Source organism: Ovis canadensis, chromosome X (assembly GCF_042477335.2).
Source record: "Ovis canadensis isolate MfBH-ARS-UI-01 breed Bighorn chromosome X, ARS-UI_OviCan_v2, whole genome shotgun sequence".
Classification (NCBI taxonomy): domain Eukaryota; kingdom Metazoa; phylum Chordata; class Mammalia; order Artiodactyla; family Bovidae; genus Ovis; species Ovis canadensis.
The window spans coordinates 85,551,316-85,570,695 of NC_091727.1; the positions used below are offsets into that span (position 1 = coordinate 85,551,316).

The 19,380-nt window shown below is 50.7% G+C and overlaps 1 protein-coding gene across 1 annotated transcript; it reads right to left on the minus strand.

Annotated features, from left to right (window-relative positions):
• Nucleotides 1–1,656: 1,656 nt before the first annotated feature.
• Nucleotides 1,657–19,356, minus strand: CNGA2 (cyclic nucleotide gated channel subunit alpha 2). Its single transcript, XM_070290579.1, has 7 exons — nt 18,763–19,356; nt 7,561–7,696; nt 7,233–7,325; nt 6,516–6,686; nt 5,367–5,474; nt 4,153–4,259; nt 1,657–3,807 (listed from the first exon to the last, which is right to left on the minus strand). The coding sequence occupies exons 2-7, from the start codon at nt 7,668–7,670 to the stop codon at nt 2,405–2,407; spliced, it is 1,992 nt and encodes a 663-aa protein (XP_070146680.1). The 5' UTR covers nt 7,671–7,696; nt 18,763–19,356; the 3' UTR covers nt 1,657–2,404.
• Nucleotides 19,357–19,380: the final 24 nt, after the last annotated feature.

Below are 19,380 nucleotides of genomic sequence, written 5' to 3' on the forward strand. Positions count from 1 at the left end.
AAAAAACAGAAAGCAACAAGTGCTGGTGAGGATGTGGACCCTTGTACACTGTTAGTGGCAATGTAAAATGGTGTAGTCATTGTGGAAAACAGTATGGCGTTTCATACTGTTCAAAATTAAACATTGAATTGCTCCATGATGCAGCAATTCTACTTCTAGGTATACACTCCAAAAAGTGACAGCAGGAACTGGAACAGACAATTGTAGGCTCATATGCATAGTAGCATTATCCGTAGTAACCAAACGATGAAAACAATGCAAGTATTCATTGATGGATATGTAGATAAGTAAAATGCAGTCTGTCCATACAATGGAATGTTATTCAGCCTTAAAAAAGGAAGAAGATTCTGACACCTTTTACAACATGATGAACTTTGAGAACATTGTGCTAAGTGAGATAAGTCAGTCACAAAAGGACCTACATTATATGATTCCATTATATGACGTATCTAGAGCAGTCAAATTCTTAGAGAGGAAAGGCAGAATGGTGATTGCTAGAGCTGAAGGGAGGGAGAATGAGGAAAGACTGCTTACTGGAGGCCGAGTTTCAGTTTCACAGCGTGAACTGAGTTCTGGAGATTGGTTGCACAGCAACGTAAATATACTTAACAGTACCAAATTGTACACTTTAAAAACAAAGATAAATGTTAAAATTACAGAAAAATTGTGTGTGTGCTGAACCACTATTAATAGAGAGATAGAGAGAGATAACTGATATGCACAGAGACACCCGAGTCTGCAGCTAGATCTTCCTGTACACTAGTTAGCAATGTTCTTCAGGCCCCGGATCACCTGGTGGTACCCACTCAAGTATCTACACCTTCAGGAGAGCCTTCCCAAATCCCCAGATGTAGCCTGCATGACTGTAAAGACATGGTTGCTGGCAAATGCAAGCATAGGCGTTTGGATGTGCTCGCTTATCACCCCAGTGACTAAACTTCTCCAAACACCTCCTTTGTGCCAGGCATGTCTCCAAGGCTGCCAGCAGAGCAGTGAGAGAGGTTGTCTCGGCCCTGCCCGCAGAAAGCCCACAGTGGAAACCAGATGCATCAAAACAGACCCCACCGTGTGATAAAGAGCCAGGACTGAGACTCACGAGCAGCCTAGAGCAGCCTAGAGCCTAGACTCAAGATTGCCTAGTATGGAAGCTGATTCAGACAAGGGAACCTTCTCCCAAAATGTGGTACTTGAGCTGAGTACGGAAGGACCAGTAGGGCTTAAGGTGAAAGTGAAAGTGGCCCAGTCATGTCCGACTCTTTGCGACCCCATGGACTATACTGGAGTGGATAGCCTTTCCCTTCTCCAGGGGATCTTCCCAACCTAGGGGCTGAACCCAAGTCTCCCTCATTGCAGGCAGGTTCCTTTACCAGCTGAGCCACAAGGGAAGCCCAAGCATACTGGAGTGGGTATCCTAGCCCTTCTCCAGGGGGTCTTCCTGACCCAGGAATCAAACCAGGGTCTCCTGAACTGCACGCAGATTCTTTACCAACTTAGCTATGAGGGAAGCCCTAGTAGGGCTTAGACAGGCAGCAAAAGCCAGCAGAGGGGATTCCAGGCAGAGTCTTGGGTAAGGGAAGAGAGAAATAAGGGGAAAAGAGATGGGTTGGGAGGGAGGAAGGGAGATAATCTTAATAGCAGAGTGGAGCAATCACCACAAAGAGTTCAGAGGAATTTATTAACTTGTAAGTGTCTCTACTGCAGATGTTAACTTGAAGACTCATCCACCCACCATCAGCCTCAGGGCCTCCTGAGAAATGCTCTGCATAGAGGGGTGATGGCCAGACTCCTGCCCACTGCCTTCTCCGGGTGCCTTGCCTGCTGGCCACCTGCTAGTTCCTCACTCCATGCCCTGGGGTGGATTGGAGACCAGGAGCATCCTCCTCCCCCTGGTCCAGAGAAGACCACAGGGCTCCCACTCTGGGTTGGCAGACAGAGGAATCAGCAGAGCAGGACTTGGAGTGAGCATCTCCTCCCTTCCCCCCTCCACACCTTTTGCCTGCCTTGGAAAAAGGACACTGGGACCAGTGCTAGGTGTCTGCAGCCAGTGTTCTAACTACGTACTGCTGCAGGGAAATGGACATATTCAGAACACAGAAAAGAACCAAGTGGGAGGTAACCAGATGCAAAAGAGCCTGGAGAGCTGCTCCTTTTCTCTTTCTTCCTCAAACTTAGACAGGCTGAAGCTTCTGGAAGCCAAGCTAAGCACAGTCTGTGACCTGCACAAGATTAGCTGTTAGTCGGACTTGGAGGAGGGCTTCTGGATGATCGAGCCCTAAACCTTCCAGCAGAGAGGCTTCTGGGAGAATTCAAGGGGATGTGGTAATGCATATATATGTGGGGACCTACACAGCTCTTCCAGCCCTGGGGTCAAGGCCAAGGCTGGAAGGGCAACTGGGCTAAGCCATTATGGCTTCTCAGCAGGTGGCTCCGGGCTGTTCAGCCCATCTGACAGGTAGTCATCCTCATTATTCTGCTTCATCTTGATTTCCAAAACTGTGATGCGCTGCTTGAGCTTCTGCTGGGCTCCCGTGTACTCGGCCAGCAGGCGGGCAAAACGAGTGTACAAGGTGTCCATGTTGGTCTCCAGCTGTTCTAGCTTTTCCTGCACATCTACTTCCATGCTGGCTGCCACCTCATTCTCATCCAACAAGCCCTCCTTCATCAGAATCTCCCGGCCTCTCTCCTCCAAGACCCTCTTGGCATCAGGGTATTCAGTCACAGCTTCCATAAGATCATCCTTGGACAAGCAGAACAGATCAGAGTAGCCAAGACTGCGGATGTTGGCTGTGCGCCGATTGCCCATTTTGCTGCCCTTAATATTAAGGATACTGATCTCTCCAAAGCAACTCCCAGCCGAGAGCAGGGCATACTGAGTGACACCATCATCAGCCACCACTGCCAATTTTCCCTCCTTGATTATGTACATCTCCTTCCCAATATCCCCCTTGCGGCAAATGTAGTCCCCAGGGCTGAAGACCTGAGGCCGGAGCTTTAATACCAGTTCCACCAGCAGGCCAGCCTCACAGTCCTGAAAGATGCGCACTTTCTTGAGTGTGGACAGGTGGACGTTGATAGCTATCTCAGCCCTAAGCTTGGCTGGCAGGTTTTTGAGGACTTCCCGCTCATCCACACTCTTCTTATTGGTCCACAAGTAGTCAAACCACCTAATGACCTTGGCTTCCATCTCCTTGCTGACCTTTCGGAACTGCATATAATGTTTGACGGCATCAATCTTGGCCTGGAACTCAGCCCGGGTGGCATTCATGTTGGAGATCATGGAGCCCACATTTCCCACGATGGTGGCAAAGATGAGGACACCAATCAAGAAGTCAAAGATGACAAACAGGTACTCCTCATCCTTTACAGGGGGTGGTGTCTCCCCAATGGTGGTGAGGGTCAGTGTAGACCAGTAAAGGCAATAGATGTACTCCCTAGACAGGTAGCCATACTCAGGGTCAGTGATGTTGGGGTAAACCCAGGTGTCTACCCCAAAGCCGATGGACTTGGAGATGGCATAGTAGATGCAGGCATTCCAGTGGATGATGACCAAGATGTAGAGGATCAGGTTGCTGATTCGGAAGATGTTGGGGTAGCTAGTGCGTGTCTCAGTGCGATCAAAGAACTCAAACATGCGGGCAAAGTGTAGCAAGCGGTTGAAGCGCACCTCAGGGTTGTGGATCCCCACAGCAAAATAGATCAGGTCTGTAGGGATGATGGAGGCCACATCCAGCTTGAACTGCATGGTGTGGATGTAGTTGTCCCGCAACTTCTTGGTATCTTTCACCAGTAGCCCCTGCTCCAAGAAACCTAGTGGAGACACAAGCCAATGTATATCACCTCTGACTTCGTACCTGTCCCTCCTAATAGACTAATGCTCAGGAAGGAGCATATGATCACTGAACCCTCCTTCCCAAGAAGGGTATAGGAGGCTCACACAGTATAGCTGGCCATAAGTATCCTAAGAAATCACCCCCAGATCCAAAACTCACTGAGCATGTAGGGAAGTTGAGATTCAAAGAGGGAAAGGCATCAGCCTGTGTCCCAGCCAGATAGCTGAGGCTAACACCATGCCAAGGGGATTCCCTGAGAATTTGGATTCAAGCCTTTGGACTCGGGTCATGCTGCTGCCTGTGCAACCCAGTTATCACTTACCTGTGCGCAGTCGGATGAAGAGGTCTGCGATGTAGACCACATCTGAGACATAATCCAGCACAAGCCACACTATGTAGTAACCTTTCTGCAGGTCACTGAAGCAGGCTCTGCAGGAAGACAGTGCTGGGCTTCACCCTCAAAGCCATCCAATGACTCCTGAAGTCCCCAAACTGATTGGCCACAAGCAGAGCTTGGGAAGGCCACCAGGGGCACTGGTGAGTCAGTCAGTCTGCTGCCCAGAAGACACGGATTCACAAGTAACTCCTACTCCAACCCTTATTATACATAGACTTTGCTCCTGAACATTACTTGTCTGTCTGACCCACTGGACTGTGAGCTCCATGGAGACAGAGACCACCTCTTAGTATTACAACATACCTCGTGCCCCATGTGCTAGCCCAGAGCACATCCTAGCCCAGGATTCAAGTGCTTAACAGAAGTGAGTTGAATGAAAAATGAGTCATTGGAAGAATGCCCACAATACACAGCTGACTAGCCTCCATGTTTGGCTCTTCAACACACACCTACTGAGAACCCAACATGGAGCATTGGCCGACCCACCCGAGAGAGAATGGTAGCTGGGCTTAGACTCAAGGCAGTGGGAATGAAGAGAGGTTGGAGACTGCAGGAGAGTGTTAGGAGGAATTGAGTCTTGCTGCCTGGGTGGGTAGGGGCCACGGGAGAGGGCAAAGGAAGGGATAGAACCCAGGATGACTCAGTGAGTGTACAAGTCAAAAATAGGAGCAGTTTACTCTGACTACTTGGTTACGCTTCGAATGAAACCCAGCCCCCTCCTTGGTGCACAAAGCCTGCAGCGCCAGCCTGCGCCTGCCTCTCCAACACTTTACCTGCAGTCCTCCAGACCCTCTCTCATCACTCAGGTCTTAGCTAAGGCACCACCTCCTCAGAGAGGTTCACCCTGACTGCCTTTTCTCTAGTATCAGTAGCTCCCTGCCTCCGGTCCCTGAAGTTGGCTTGAGCACTGGTGTATTCAGGTTCACTGTCAGTGTTCCCATAAGCCTGAGAGCTCCAGGAGTGCAGAGACCGTGTGTGCCTTGTTCACACATGGTCCCTAACCCTGAGCACTGAGCCTGGCACCCATTAGGTGCTCAGTTAAACCTCTGGTGAATGAATGACTGAGGTAGCGTGGGCTCTGTGTCCACAGCTGGACCAGGTTGCTCGGGCCACCCCCTCCCGGACCACTTTCTGCTCACCTGGCCACCAATAGGCACCAGTTGTAGAGGACGGGCAAGGCAATGAGAAAAAGCCAGCGGTAGTACCAGTCCCCGGCTGGGTCTAATACAAAGAGTTCAAACTTCTTCCTGAGGAGACACACAGACACCAGGCTTGGGAACCAGCTCCCTGATGTGGCAGCACCCTGGTTTCCAGAGGCCAGAGGACCCTGAAAATGCAGTGCCTTGCAGGATGCCCGGGGGTGATGCATGGGTTTTCTTAAGGCCTCATTTATGAGGAAGCCACAGCCTGGCACTGGGCATCTAACTAGAGCTTGGTGGGTAAGAAACAGCCTTCTTCTGATTTTGACCCTACATGGGCCCATTGACTCTTGTGCTCTCTGGAGGCCTCTTGCCAAGAGGGTACGTGAGGGAGAGTGCTGTCACTGAGGCAGGCCTCGGGCCCCAGGGAGGGACTTACACAGCATGGTGATGAGGGCTCAGGGCAGGTCCCCACATCCCTCCTGGGAAGAGAGAGGGCCTCTGAGTGAATGTGCTTCCTGCCCGTCCCCGCTGTTTGGTCTGGCCTCCAGCTCCCGAATGACTTTTCCAGATGCCGGGTCCTGCCTTGGCGGGAGCGCTTTTCCTCTACTGGTCAGAGGTAGGGAATGTCGGCCTGGCCAGACATCCCCCATCGCCTACTCCTTCCTCAAAGAAGAGGCCCTCCAGACCTGCCTTCTCTGGCATCCCCACTCACCCTGTCTTGCTCACTTGTTTCGGGGCCTCCTCCCTCCACCACCAGCCAGGCAGCCTCCAGCATGGCCTCTTCACACCCCCTCTGTGCACTCACACAGGCGCTGGGGTTGACATGGGCTCCACAGCACTCTCTAGTTGCACCCTCCTCTGCACCCTTGGCTGAGTCCTCTTCCCACCCACATTCACGTGCCCTTGCCCCTTGCTTCCTGAGCAGCAGGAGAAGCTCTGTGAGTCGGTGGCAAAGGTGAGAGGAGCCAGCAGGGGATCCCATGGCCAGTGAGTCACTGGCCATTAGAAAGACTCTGGGCACAGACCAAAGAACATTTTAGAGTTGAAAGCACAGCAGGCCTCCCTGGCTGTGGTCTGAGGAACCCCACCAAGCCCTCCCAACACATGCTTGGGGCCCTTCCCATCCCTCAGGCTGGACTGCTGTACTTGGTGCCCTTTCCCTCGCCGTCCTTGTCGCCTTTGCCGTCCCCTTGCTGTGTTATCACGGTGTGGAGCTCAGGCCCCCGGAAACGCTCAAGGAATGAGTCAGGTCTAGGCTCCTCCTCACGGAAGTTCCTGTTAGCCCACTCTCTGAGGACCCCCACCAGGCGTGCAATCCTAGAGCAGAGAGAGAGAGCATGAGGCATAAGAGACCTGTGCTTTGGAGAGAGGACCCACGCCCAGGACAGGGGATGGGGCTTGGGCATGACTCAGCACAGCAGCCTGAAGAGGCTACTCTGGGAAGACTTCCTGTAGGAGGTGTCATTTCTGTCGATTCTGAAGAACAAACATGGGGTCTCTGGGGTAAAATGGAGATGGTGCTTAGGGAGGACAAGTCAGGAGAAAGATTGCTTCAGGCTTTCTGATTTCTACACGGAGACTACAACTCTTGGCTGGAGACCTCAGAGCCCTCCACCTGAGCCCCTCTGCTGGGAAGACAGTCTCTTCCTGACACTGCCACAGACAAGTCTGAAGAGAAACCTCCACAAGCCCCTCCAAACTTGTTGACAGGAGCTTTCTCTAGAGAGAAAAATTGAGCTAGGGCAGGGCTGACAGGGCTTCCTAGAGCTCTTGTTAGAAAGGCCCCTGGGACCAAGAGGACCACATGATCTGACAGGCCCCACGGGAGGGAGGGGATAGTAGCAGGGCAGTGGTGAGACTCACCTGCGGAAGCCACCCCTCCTCTGCTGGGGGGCATCCATCTCTGCCAGTCGCTGTAGCTCTGAGGAGGTGTCATCATCGGCGGCAGACTGTGGCCTACAGAGGAAGGAGCAGTGTTGCCTGAAGGCTTTTTTTTTGTTTGTTTGTTTCTGTGCATGCTTCATATCCTATTAGCCCTCCCCCTTCCTAGGAGATAACCTAGAAATCCCATGGTCCTTTTAGAGGCTGCACTTGAGCCAAGGATTGTTTACTCTGTGACAATGAGGCAGAGCTGGGAGGAAGTAGCAGGCTCAAGGCCATCTCTGAAATGGTCCAGCCTCAACAGACTCACCGGCTGCTGGCCCTGTGGTCATCTTTGCCATTGGCCTTGATGGCAGGAGGGGCATGGTGGTTGTGGTTATTGGCTGGGGAGTTCTTCACGCCATTGGCTTTTTCTGTCATCCTCCATGTACAACCAGGACCCTCACCTGCCAGGGAGAAGCCCAAAGAAAGTTCACAGAAGACCTCAGTACCCACATAAGAAGCTCAGGTGAGCACTGAGAACAGCACCAGGGCCCAGTTGGCAAACCCCGGCTCCCTGCAGTACTGCTATGGTGGTACAGGGCAAGATGCTGGTGCTCTCTCCACCCTGACAGGTTATTTAAAAGGCAAACTGTGCTAAACTGCAGGGTGTGTTTCTTTTTCTTTTACCAGAATGAATTCTCTGACACGTGAACTAACCAAGCTAAAACAAAACAAGAAAAAACCTATTTCAGCCATCTTCCAGCGACCCTGTTTGCAGCTATCTGGCAGAGACTGAAGCCACTGAGCACCTCCAAACTAGTCATTGCCCCCGAATTCCTGCCCCATGAAAGGAGATGTACCTCCTTGGCTCAAAGAAGCTGTCACCTGCCTGCTCAGCTCTCTGGTTGTCCTCAGGTGAGAGTCCTGCCTCCCATTGACTTCTGCACCAGGGACGTGGACTCTGGGGGTTCTTCCTTTAAGCCTCAGTCACATTCTTTCAAGCACCCTGAAGCTGAGGAACAAACAGTGAGTGGGACTGAGGGTGAGACGAGAGAAAGGAGGGCACCCACGGGCTCTATAAGAAGTGGTACAAGTGAATACTTTCTCCTTTGGGCTATGGGGAGCTTTGCAAGGGCTAAGCAGGAGGATGACAAGGACAGTATTATATTAGAGAAAGAGCCTTCTGACTGCTAAGTGGAGGCTGGCCTGGAGGGAGCAGAGAGGTGGAGAGATGTGCAGTGGAGAAGTCTGGAGAAGATGGTACAGATGAAGCCCGAGAGAAGGAAGAAGCCATTGGGGGTGGAGATTGAGGGAGAACAAGTGGGCGAGGTCACACAGGAAGATCTCTGGAGAACCCCAACATTTAAGAATTGAAAAGAGGAGGAGAGAGCCACAAAACAGACCAAGAAGGAGCGTCCTGAAAAGGAAAAGTCCAGAAGAGAGACCTGGTGTTCCAAATGTGTCTTGCACAGGGTCAGGGAGGGTGTGACAGCCCTTCCCCACTGAGGCTGCCTTGCCAGATTTGCTCAGAAAGGATAAGCATACCCCACGGATGACCGGTGGCCCCAACTGCTGGAGCTCCTACTGGAGCCCAGCCTTCTCCAGCTTCGGAAGCGGTCCCCATGGTGACAGCAGGCACATCAAGCTCTGTGGTGAGTGGTAATAACAAGCAGCTTCAGAACCTCTCACCTGCTGCTCCCTGTGGGAACGCGTCACAGGGATGCTAATAAGGGCACCTGAGGGACAGGAATTGGCATCCTTGTGTCCTAACTTGGACCCGAGAGGTGGCCAACCATGGTGACAGAAAGCTCCAAGCAATGCAAACAAAGCTGGGGCCACCTGCACTAAGCAGGCTTCCAGGGCTGGCCTCCTGGAAGCCTGAAGCTGAAGTGGGGCTGGAACATTGGCTCATGAGTGGTACTCAGTAGAGACTTGTTCAGTGGCTGAATGACTGGGGTGGAGCAGTGGAAGTAATGGTCTTGTCCACGGCAGGGGTGTAGAGGACACTGTTGTGGGAGGCAGGACCCAGAGTACAGAGTGAGCTCTGCTTATAGGAAGAAGGCAGAGGAGGCCAAGGCCAGCCCAGGGAGACTGCAAACTCCAGGCCGAGGATTCGGGATAGCTTCTTGCTGATAGAGAGCCAACATCGGCCCTGTTTGCCAGCACTCGGACCCCTCCCATCCCTCCTGGTCATCTGGGATAGCAGTGGCCCTGAGCCCACAAGGGGGGCAGCCCTGGGGGCACATGACAAGTCATATGCCCTCTCTGAGTTTCTGGCACCAAGACAGATTCCTCTCCCATGATCCCTGCTTCTTCTCTGCTAGAAACAAGCTCTTCCCTCCGTCTGACTGCCACCCACACTGCCCTTCAGGAGAACTGCCCCTTGGGCTGCTCACGGTGGGCACCTGGGCGGTCAGCTATCCACACCCCACAGGTAGTTAGGCCAGTGCTTCTGGTCTACATGCTCTATCCAGAAAGTTCATCCAGTCCCAGGCTTCAGTTACCATCACGTCCCCAGCCAGGCATCTCTTCCAAGGTGCCCACCCATCTCTCCAGTCTCTGTCGGGCATCTTCTTTTGTGAGGTGCCTCAAACTCAACCTAGCTAAAACTCAGCTTGACACCTTCACCTACAAAGTGGCTTCCCCTCTAATTTCCCTACCTCAGAACATGGCCTACCCTCTACCCAGTCACCCAAGCCAGAAACCTTCAGTCACCACCTCCAAGCAGTTTCCTTCTCAGTTGATTATCCCCTCTACAAAGTGTCAAAAAATCTTTCCATTCACTGCCCTCTGTCCCCAAGGCCCTGGCCTAGTCTCAGCCTTTCCAGTCACCCTCCAAGCCTGAGGCGAGTGTCTGACCAGCCCCATGCTCAGTGGGGCCTGGACTGGAGGGGAGATGTAGACACCATCAGGGTTGCTGGCAGTTCAAGCTCTCAGAGGGGAGGAGCACTCTTGTAGCATAAGAGCAGAGGAGGCTGAGGGGAGAGTTCTGAGGAGATTATGGAGGCCAGGCCCCAGGAGAGGGAGTCTCAGGAAGGGAGGAGCCTGAGATGAGAGCTGGAGCGGCCCTGTGTCGAATGCTAGGGGCCTCACTGGCTACCTCATCAAAAGCAAAGAGGGCATGTTTGCAAGGTTTCTGATTGAATGATAGGAGGTGAGGAACAATAGATGGGGAATGTAGCTAACTCTTTCTAGAAGCTTGAGGGAGAGAGAGTGGGAACTGGGAGATGTAAATTTGTAAACTTTTTGTGTTGCTATTATTTTTACCATTGTACAGAAAGGACATAAGGAAGCAAATTAAAAGGTTTGAGGAGGGATTCGATAGACAGTGAAAATATCTGTGCTCCTAACCCCAGTTGACGCTACTACTGGTAGAGAACCTGCCTGCCAATGCTGGAGATGAAGAGAGAAGGGTTCAGTCCCTGGGTCAGGAAGATCCCCTGGAGGAGGACATGGCAATCCACTCAGTATTCTTGCCTGGAGAATCCCATGAGCAGAGGAGCCTAGAGGGCTACAGTCCATGGGGTCGCAAAGGGTCAGACATGACTGAGTGACTTAGCACACACATAACCACAGTTAGGGCTGGAGCTCATGACAGATGAGGATGTGAGAGGTGACTTATGAAGAACATGGAGCAGAGGGGCTGGATGAACAGGCCAGAAAGGGGAGGAGGTGATAAGTAAACATGTTAGATGCAGCTAGGGAAGAGTGAGAGACAGGTGAAGAGGCTCACTCATGCCAACCCCCAGCAGTTTCAGCGCAACAGGAAGGGTTTCATCTTCAGAGGCATCAGGCAACAGTAGATGCACTGGGGAAACCAAGCAAGTGTCCATGCAGGGCTAAGCTGCATGAGAAAAACAGCAAATATAGTTGGCAAAGACAAGAGATGGACAGCAAATGTAGATAGGAGGGAGGCCTTCAAACCAAGAATGTGTGTGTGCATGTTAAGTCACTCAGTCGTGTCCGAGTCTTTGAGACCCTGTGGACTGTAGCCCACCAGGCTCCTCTGTCCATGGGATTCTCCAGGCAAGGATACTGGAATGGGTTGCCACTTCCTTCTCTGGGGGATCTTTCCAGCCCAGAGACCAAACCCATGTCTCTTTATGTCTCCTGCAGGTTCTTTACCACTAGTGCCACCTGGGAAGCCCCAAACCAAGAGTAAGACACCCTATTTCCACAAAAAACCCAACATCAATCGTGGTGCACTTCTGGGCCTCTTTTCTCCTCATCCACAAGTTGAACATCCAGCCCAAGACTTTTACAAAAACACCAGCCTGGTCCCAAGAGTCTCTCAGACCCTGGCTGAAAGCATTGTGAGGCTGATTCCTTCCGAGATGTTAAGACCAGGAACAGAAGAAACAAGTTAGAAATATAGCCAAGGCTAGAAGCCAGAGCTACTACTTTCCAGTCTGTGGCTCATTCAAGTCTCACTGCTGCCCAGTGCCCTTTTATTCATTCATTCATTCCATGCATATGGCCAACACACCTGCTGTGCACCAGGCCTCCAAGGGGCTGGGGTGAGAAAGATGAGTCTGCAGAGTCTCTGACCTCAGTATTTCTCCCAGAATAAAAGAGAAAGCCATGAACACAGTTCATCCTCAGAGTCAGTTCTCTGTCTACATCTACTGTGTTTCTCAGCAGCATTTGGCACAGTTTAGACACTCTCCTTGAAATAACGGGTTCCATGCTTCTGATTCTCCTCCTGCCTCACCGGCCACTTCTTCTTAGTGCCCTCTGATGAAGCCTCCTCCTCTTTCTTAGTTCTAAACTTTGGAGTGTCCTGAACTCAGTGTTTGAGTAGATGTCTTGTATTTTCTTTCTTCATCATTTCTTCATCTAGTCTTCTGGCTTTAAACACATCTCTATACTGATGACTTGCAAATTTCAACACCTATACAGCCTCTCTCCTGGACTCCAGTTTATCTCCCTGACATTACCATGTGAATAGGCATCACAGGCTGAATATGTCCAAAACTGAATAGTTGATCTTTCCCCTCAAAACCTTATCCTCCAGTACGCATCTGCATCTCAATAAAGGTGACGCAGTTCTCCCAAGTCAAAAACTGACAAGAATCTACTGTATAGCACAGGGAACTCTACTCAATACTCTTACATCCTATATGAGAAAAGAATCTGAAAAAGAATGAATATATGTTATATGTATAACTAGTATTGCTGTATACCTGAAACTAACACAACATTGTAAATCAGCTATATTCCAATAAATGTTTTAAAATGCCTTAGAGTCATCCTTCACTCCTCCCTTTCTTTCATACCTTCTGCTGCTGTTGCTGCTAAGTTACTTCAGTTATGTCTGACTCTTTGTGACCCCGTGGACTATAGCCCGCCAGGCTGCTCTGCCCATGGGATTTCCCAGGGAACAATACTGGAGTGGGTTGCCATGCCCTCTTCCAGGAAATCTTCCAGACCCAGGGATTAAACTGGCATCTCCTGCATTGGCAGATGGGTTCTTTACATTAGCACCACCTGGGAAGCTCCTTCATACCCTCACACCTATGTGATTCATCTGGTCATATGCAATTCACGTTGTCTCTACCTTCCAAACGTACCCTGTATCCGACCACTTCTCATTGTCTCCACCATTAACATTTAAGTCCAAGCTACCATCTTTTCTCAGTGCCTGGTACATGGTAGGTGCTCAATGACTATTTGCACCTTCCCTGTACATTACTCCGTCTCTCTACTTCTACTACTCAGATTAGACCTCTGCTATATCAATTTGTTGATTTTAAAGGAGTACATGACGGTTCTGCTTCTGAAGAAGATGGAGTAACAGGGGTCAGATATACCCTCCAGAATTAAATTCATAATGTGTTGCAACCACTTAAAGTTTACCAGGTATACAAATAATTGCTCCAAAATAAAGATGAAACTACCAACCAAAATAAACCCAGAACTGACACAAATACAAAATTACTAGACAGGGGTATTAAAACAGTTAATATAACTGTATTCCATATGTTCAAAAAGTTACATAAGGGTATAGAATATATGAAAAGACCCAAATCAAACTTCTAAATATGAAAACTATAAACTATGAGATAAAAAACATACTAGATGAGATCAACAAGAGATCAGCTATTTCACAAGAAGATATCAGTGAACTTGCAGACAACACAATAAAACTATTCAAAGGGAAGCACAGAGGGGAAAAAAAGAATCAGAAAAAGAAAGAGCGAAGCATCAGCAAATTGTGGGAAAATTTCAAGTGGCTTTAATAGAGGTGTACTTGAAGTTCCCAAAGGAGGGAGAGGTAGGAAGTATATTTAAAGACATAATGGCCAAAATTTTTCCAAATCTGATTTTTAAAAAAACTACAAATCCACAGACATAAGAAGCTCAATGATAACCAAGAGAAAAAAGCATGAAGAAAGCTACACCAAGGCACACTGTAATCAAATTGCCCAAATCCACTGATAATGGGGAAACCTGAAAAGCAGCCAGGGAAGTAAAACACATTATTCACAGCCACAAAAGTACGGATGGCATCCACTGCCCAGTACTAAAGACAAGGGTAACAGCAGATTCTCTTTGAAGAGCTTCAGGCTTTCCTTCCAACTCCCAGTTGGACATTAGTCTCTGGCTGCCTTTGGACAAGGACAGCTTCAGTCAGTTCAGTTCAGTTCAGTTCAGTCGCTCAGTCATGTCTGACTCTTTGCAACCCCATGAATCGCAGCACGCCAGGCCTCCCTGTCCATCACCAACCCCTGGAGTTCACTCAAACTCATGTCCATCCAGTCGGTGATGACATCAAGCCATCTCATCCTCTGTTGTCCCCTTCTCCTCCTGCCCCCAATACCTCCCAGCATCAGACTCTTTTCCAATGAGTCAACTCTTTGCATGAGGTGGCCAAAGTACTGGAGTTTCAGCTTTAGCATCATTCCTTCCAAAGAACACCCAAGGCTGATCTCCTTTAGAATGGACTGGTTGGATCTCCTCGCAGTCCAAGGGACTCTCAAGAGTCTTTCTCCAACACCACCGTTCAAAAGCATCAATTCTTCCAGTTTAGCTTTCTTCAGAATCCAATTCTCACATCCATACATGACCACTGGAAAAACCATAGCCTTGACTAGATGGACCTTTGTTGGCAAAGTAATGTCTCTGCTTTTCAATGCGCTATCTAGGTTGGTCATAACTTTTCTTCCAAGGAGTAAGTGTCTTTTAATTTCATGGCTGCAGTCACCATCTGCAATGATTTTGGAGACCAAAAAATTAAGTCTGACACTGTTTCCACTGTTTCCCCATCTATTTCCCATGAAGTGATGGGACCAGATGCCATGATCTTCATTTTCTGAATGTTGAGCTTTAAGCCAACTTTTTCACTCTCCTCTTTCACTTTCATCAAGAGGCTTTTTAGTTCCTCTTCACTTTCTGCCGTAAGGGTGGTGTCATCTGCATATCTGAGGTTATTGGTATTTCTTCCAGCAATCTTGATTCCAGGTTGTGCTTCTTCCAGCCCAGCGTTTCTCATGATGTACTCTGCATGTAAGTTAAATAAGCAGGGTGACAATATGCAGCCTTGACATACTCCTTTTCCTATTTGGAATCAGTCTGTTGTTCCATGTCCAGTGCTAACAGTTGCTTCCTGACCTGCATACAGGTTTCTCAAGAGGCAAGTCAGATGGTCTGGTATTCCCATCTCTTGAAGAGTAAGGACAGCTTATTTTGTCCCAAATCACACTCAGTGCATCACCACTGTCGGCCTTTAAATATTTGTGACTGACTGAGACTTCAAGCCTTCAGCTTCTGGCCTTCAGTGCAGCTTCGCACTCAAATTTCTCCCCTAAGAATATGTCCTTGCTCATTCTCCCCATGCACCACTTCGCCAAGTTCTCAAAGTCCTGGGATGAAGCCCGAGTCCAGACTATGCCACCCCTCTTGCCAGGACCCACTGGAGAGGTACAAGCAGTGCCTGAGGACAGGCATCAGTGTCTGCTCGTGATGCTCTGCATCCCCACTCAGCACTGGGGCTGGCTCCTGGGAAACACTCCATACATAATGGTGGAGGGAAGAAAGGAAGGCAGGCAGGGAGGTGGGGAGGGAGACATACAGGCTAAATCTTGGTACGGTTCTGAGGAATCTTAGAAAACAGAGCTCAGAAGAGGGAACTAACTGTTGGTGAGTGACTCTGGTTTCAGTGGGTCTTCCCAAAAGGCTGACAAAACCCTCCAGGTGACCAGGTTTCTCAGCTTCCTTTATAATTCAGGCCATTCTGGCCTCAGATTCAAGATAATACCAGCCAAAATATTTCCACTGTGACTGAGAAGGGAACTCTTCCATGACAAACAGCCCAGAGAAGCAGATGCTAAGTCCCAGCCAGAAACTAGTGCCCCAGATAGTCAATTCTAGCCAATGCAGTAGAAAAAGTCCTGAACAGCAGGCAGAGAACAGTGCCAAGGGGAGGGTCATGTGCATCACGGGTGGCTGGGAGGTGGTCAGGCAAGCAGACATTGACAAGGAGAAACAAGAGGAAGCTAGAAGAGGGGTGGGGTGTAGGGAGCAACTTCTTGTTCAGGAAGCAGCTACCATGGGCTACTAGCACTTGATCTAAGTTGACTTCTTTAATTCTCACAGCAATCTGGCAAAGCTAATGTTATTACTATCCCCATTTTACAGATTCACACCTAAGCAGCATGGCTTGAAAAGCACACTTAACCACAGGGCCAGCCTGGAAGGGACTTGAGCTTTAGTACTAAAAGACTTGTCCAAGGCTGCAGCAGGCACAGCAGTGACCCCTGTGCCCCAGGTCTGGAGGGACAGTTAGAAGGGGTTCAGCTGTGGATAGGCAGCCCCAAGCTGAGGGTAGAGCAAGGGCTTGGCACTCACTGGGCAGGCATGGGTCCTTGGTGCCAATTTGCCTCTGGCTATCAGCAGCCACCCTGCGGTCAGGCTCCAGGCTAGCACCTCCATGGAAAAGATGCTTGACAACTATCTGCTGAATGAATGAAATCTCCAGTGGGACACACGGAAAAGGCTCTGCCCAACTGGTCTGGCAGAACACCATGCTGGGTCACTCCTTCGACAAGGGACTGGAACCTCTAGTGTGGACACCATCACATCAGAAACTTTCCAAACTTGGACTGCTTTTGCCACCTGAGGCTTTATTTCTTTATAGATCAATATGGGACTGGTGCAGTATATCTGACACCAGTCATAGTCAGCTCCCACCCCGCAGGATACACTGGACCCTAGAGATAGCAGCCCATGCCCCTAGCCCCTGCTGTCCTCACTGAGAAGCCCTTCCTGAGCTCTACACCCTCAGGTGCCCACATGCCAGCTCTATCTCCTAGAGGCAGTCACTGGGCCCCTAGGCTCAATGTGTCCCAGACTGACATGACTCTCTGACCTCAGCCCCAGCCCCAGTGCCTTATCTTGAGAAAGGCACATCTCTCCCTACCTATGCTCAGTCTACAAACCTAGGTAGGAGTCATTCTTGACATTTCCTCCCCATCCTCATGCTATTGGTTCTACTGCTGAAATTTCTCTCCAGTACCTTCTTCTGTGTCTATCCTGCCTGTTGCTGCCCTAGGCCTGGCCTCAACCCTGTCATAGTCTTCTGACTCATTGCTTCTTTGCCTTCATATCCCCAGCCTGTTCTCTCCTCTACCTTCCATACCCCAGGGTGAGTTCAGTAAGTCTTCATCCAGATCTATGTGTCACTCCTGCTTCTAAAACCCCTGGACAGATGCCCTCACCAAAGAAATAAACTTCATCAGGGCGGGGGCTTGTCTGTTTTGTTTCATCACTAAGTCTCAGAGCCTAGCCCCATGGCAAGCACATACACATTCTGGATGTGTGAATGAATGAATGAATGAATGAATTCCCTAAACTTGCTCTGCACATTCCCAATCCACTCCTTGTTTCGTGTTCACTTTTTCCCACTTTATTTGCACCATAGACTTATGTCCTGATCACGATTTCCATGCTTCTTTTCTATCCCTGGTGAGATGATCACATCATGTGAGTAGCGACCAGGAGTGCCTTGTTCCCTACTGGGTCCCAGGGCCAAGGAGAGTGTCAGGTACTCATTGAATGGATTGAAAGATCATCTACATAAAAAATACAAACTCTGTATTTGGACATTAAAACCCCCTTCTTGATCTGACCAGAGCCATCTTTGAAGCTTCCTGTGAAACCATCTCATGTTGGAGCCTGTTGTTGGGGGGAGGTGGCCCGAGCAAGTACTGGCAGTTCTGATGCCAAGGGCCCACCAGGCACACACCATGTCAGCCACAGCTGGGACTCAATTCCATGTGCATGTGCACAGCGCAAGCACTCAGAGACCCTCCCTCTGGAGAAGTCAACCACCATTTGACAAGTGAAACTAAAAGTTCTGTGCATGCTCCACCAGCAGCAGGGCCCAGACACTGGCAAGAGATAGACCGAGCTGGCTGCCCACGCTAGCTGCCTTCTATGACCACAGTCTGACAGGGATGGAGCAGACACTGGATGGTCTGAGCTCAAGGGGACATGCAGGGCAAGCTCAGCTGGAGGGCCAGAATGGGGAGCCTATCCCTGTCCCAGGCCTGCAGGCTGGTTCTGGAATCTTCCCTCAGGCAGAAGCTGTAATGGGCTTCACTGTAGAAATACCTGCCAAAATGGCAGTGGGGCAGGCTCCCAAAGCCTGAGAGACCCACAGCAGGTGCCCTCCTTCAAGGATCTCCTGAAGAGGGCAGGGTGCAACTCAAAGAGCCGAAAGCAAAGGCTGCAGTCCCAGCAGAGTTTATGGGAGAAGTGCTACACGTACATTGCCCTGCCCTACGTCCATTACTCCTCACATGCAGGGAGCCAGGGAGCTCCCACGGGTGCAGTCCCCATGCTCTGGCCTCGGATGCCCATAAATGCCCTGGGCAGGCTGGCAGTGGAAGCCGATGCAGCAGGTGAGGCCCACAGACTCCCCACTTTCTCCCACCCCACCCCTCCTGACCAGGTGCACTCTTGGCCCCTATGTTGTCCCCTAGGAGGTGGCAGTGGAAAAGGCAATGGCACCCCACTCCAGTACTCTTATCTGGAAAATCCCATGGACGGAAGAGCCTGGTGGGCTGCCATCGATGTGGTCGCTACAAGTCGGATATGCCTGAGTGACTTCACTTTCATTTTTCACTTTCATTTTTCACTTTCATGCGTTGGAGAAGGAAATGGCAACCCACTCCAGTGTTCTTGCCTGGAGAATCCCAGGGATAGGGGAGCCTGGTGGGCTGCCGTCGATGGGGTCGCACAGAGTTGGACACAACTGAAGCAACTTAGCAGCAGCAGCAGCAGGAGGTGGCAGGGAGGGTAGTTAGAGCACAGGCTTGGAGAAGGCCTAGCCTCACACATACTCAGTGCCTCCACACTCCTAAAACCCCCAGGGTTTCATTCATGCACTTGAACGAGGAACAAAGTACCCCCACACAGCCACTTTCTCTCAGCTTCCAGGACAGACCAGGCACACAAGGGCCCGTGTCAAGTCCAGCTCCAGAACCAACACACGTAGGGCTCCAAACCTGACCCTAAGGAGGCCACCGACCTTTCCTCACCAGTCAGACGGCTTCTGAGGCAGGGTGTTCCTTGGCCACAGTCTATAGGTCTGTCCAAGAAGCTTCCAGGTCAGAGACAAGTCCTCGGGGGCTCATCAGCACCAAGGGACAGTAGAGACCTCCCAAAGCTTCTGTCCCCAGACCAGGGGGATCCCCAAATCCCCATGCAGCTTCTCAGCCTCTCAGTCAAAGAATTGCCCGCCCTGCCTAAGGCCAGCAGGGGAGGCTGGCAGTGGCCCAGAGGAGCCCATGCCCACAGCTGAGGCAAAGTCAAGGCCTTGGCCCAGGGCAGCACTTGCCCACTGGAGAAACAGTTCTGCCCACTGGCTGGATGCCTGACCTTCTCACTGTGGGGCCCGCACACCCCAGGCTGCCAGTAGGTGAGGGCTGGATACTAGGCTGCCTGGCGGTGAAAGCTGCTCATCTGCCCAGACCCAGGAGCCAGCCCCTCCCAAGCTCCCTGAGGAGCACTCCCTTACATGGAACTTGTACCGCTCATGACTTTGTGTCTAGGGACCCAGCGTCACCAGCTCACCACCCCCATGCACCTGCCTCCTGGCCTTGTTCACAGTCTCAGCCCACCTACCTGGCCAGAGGGCAAGCCAGGT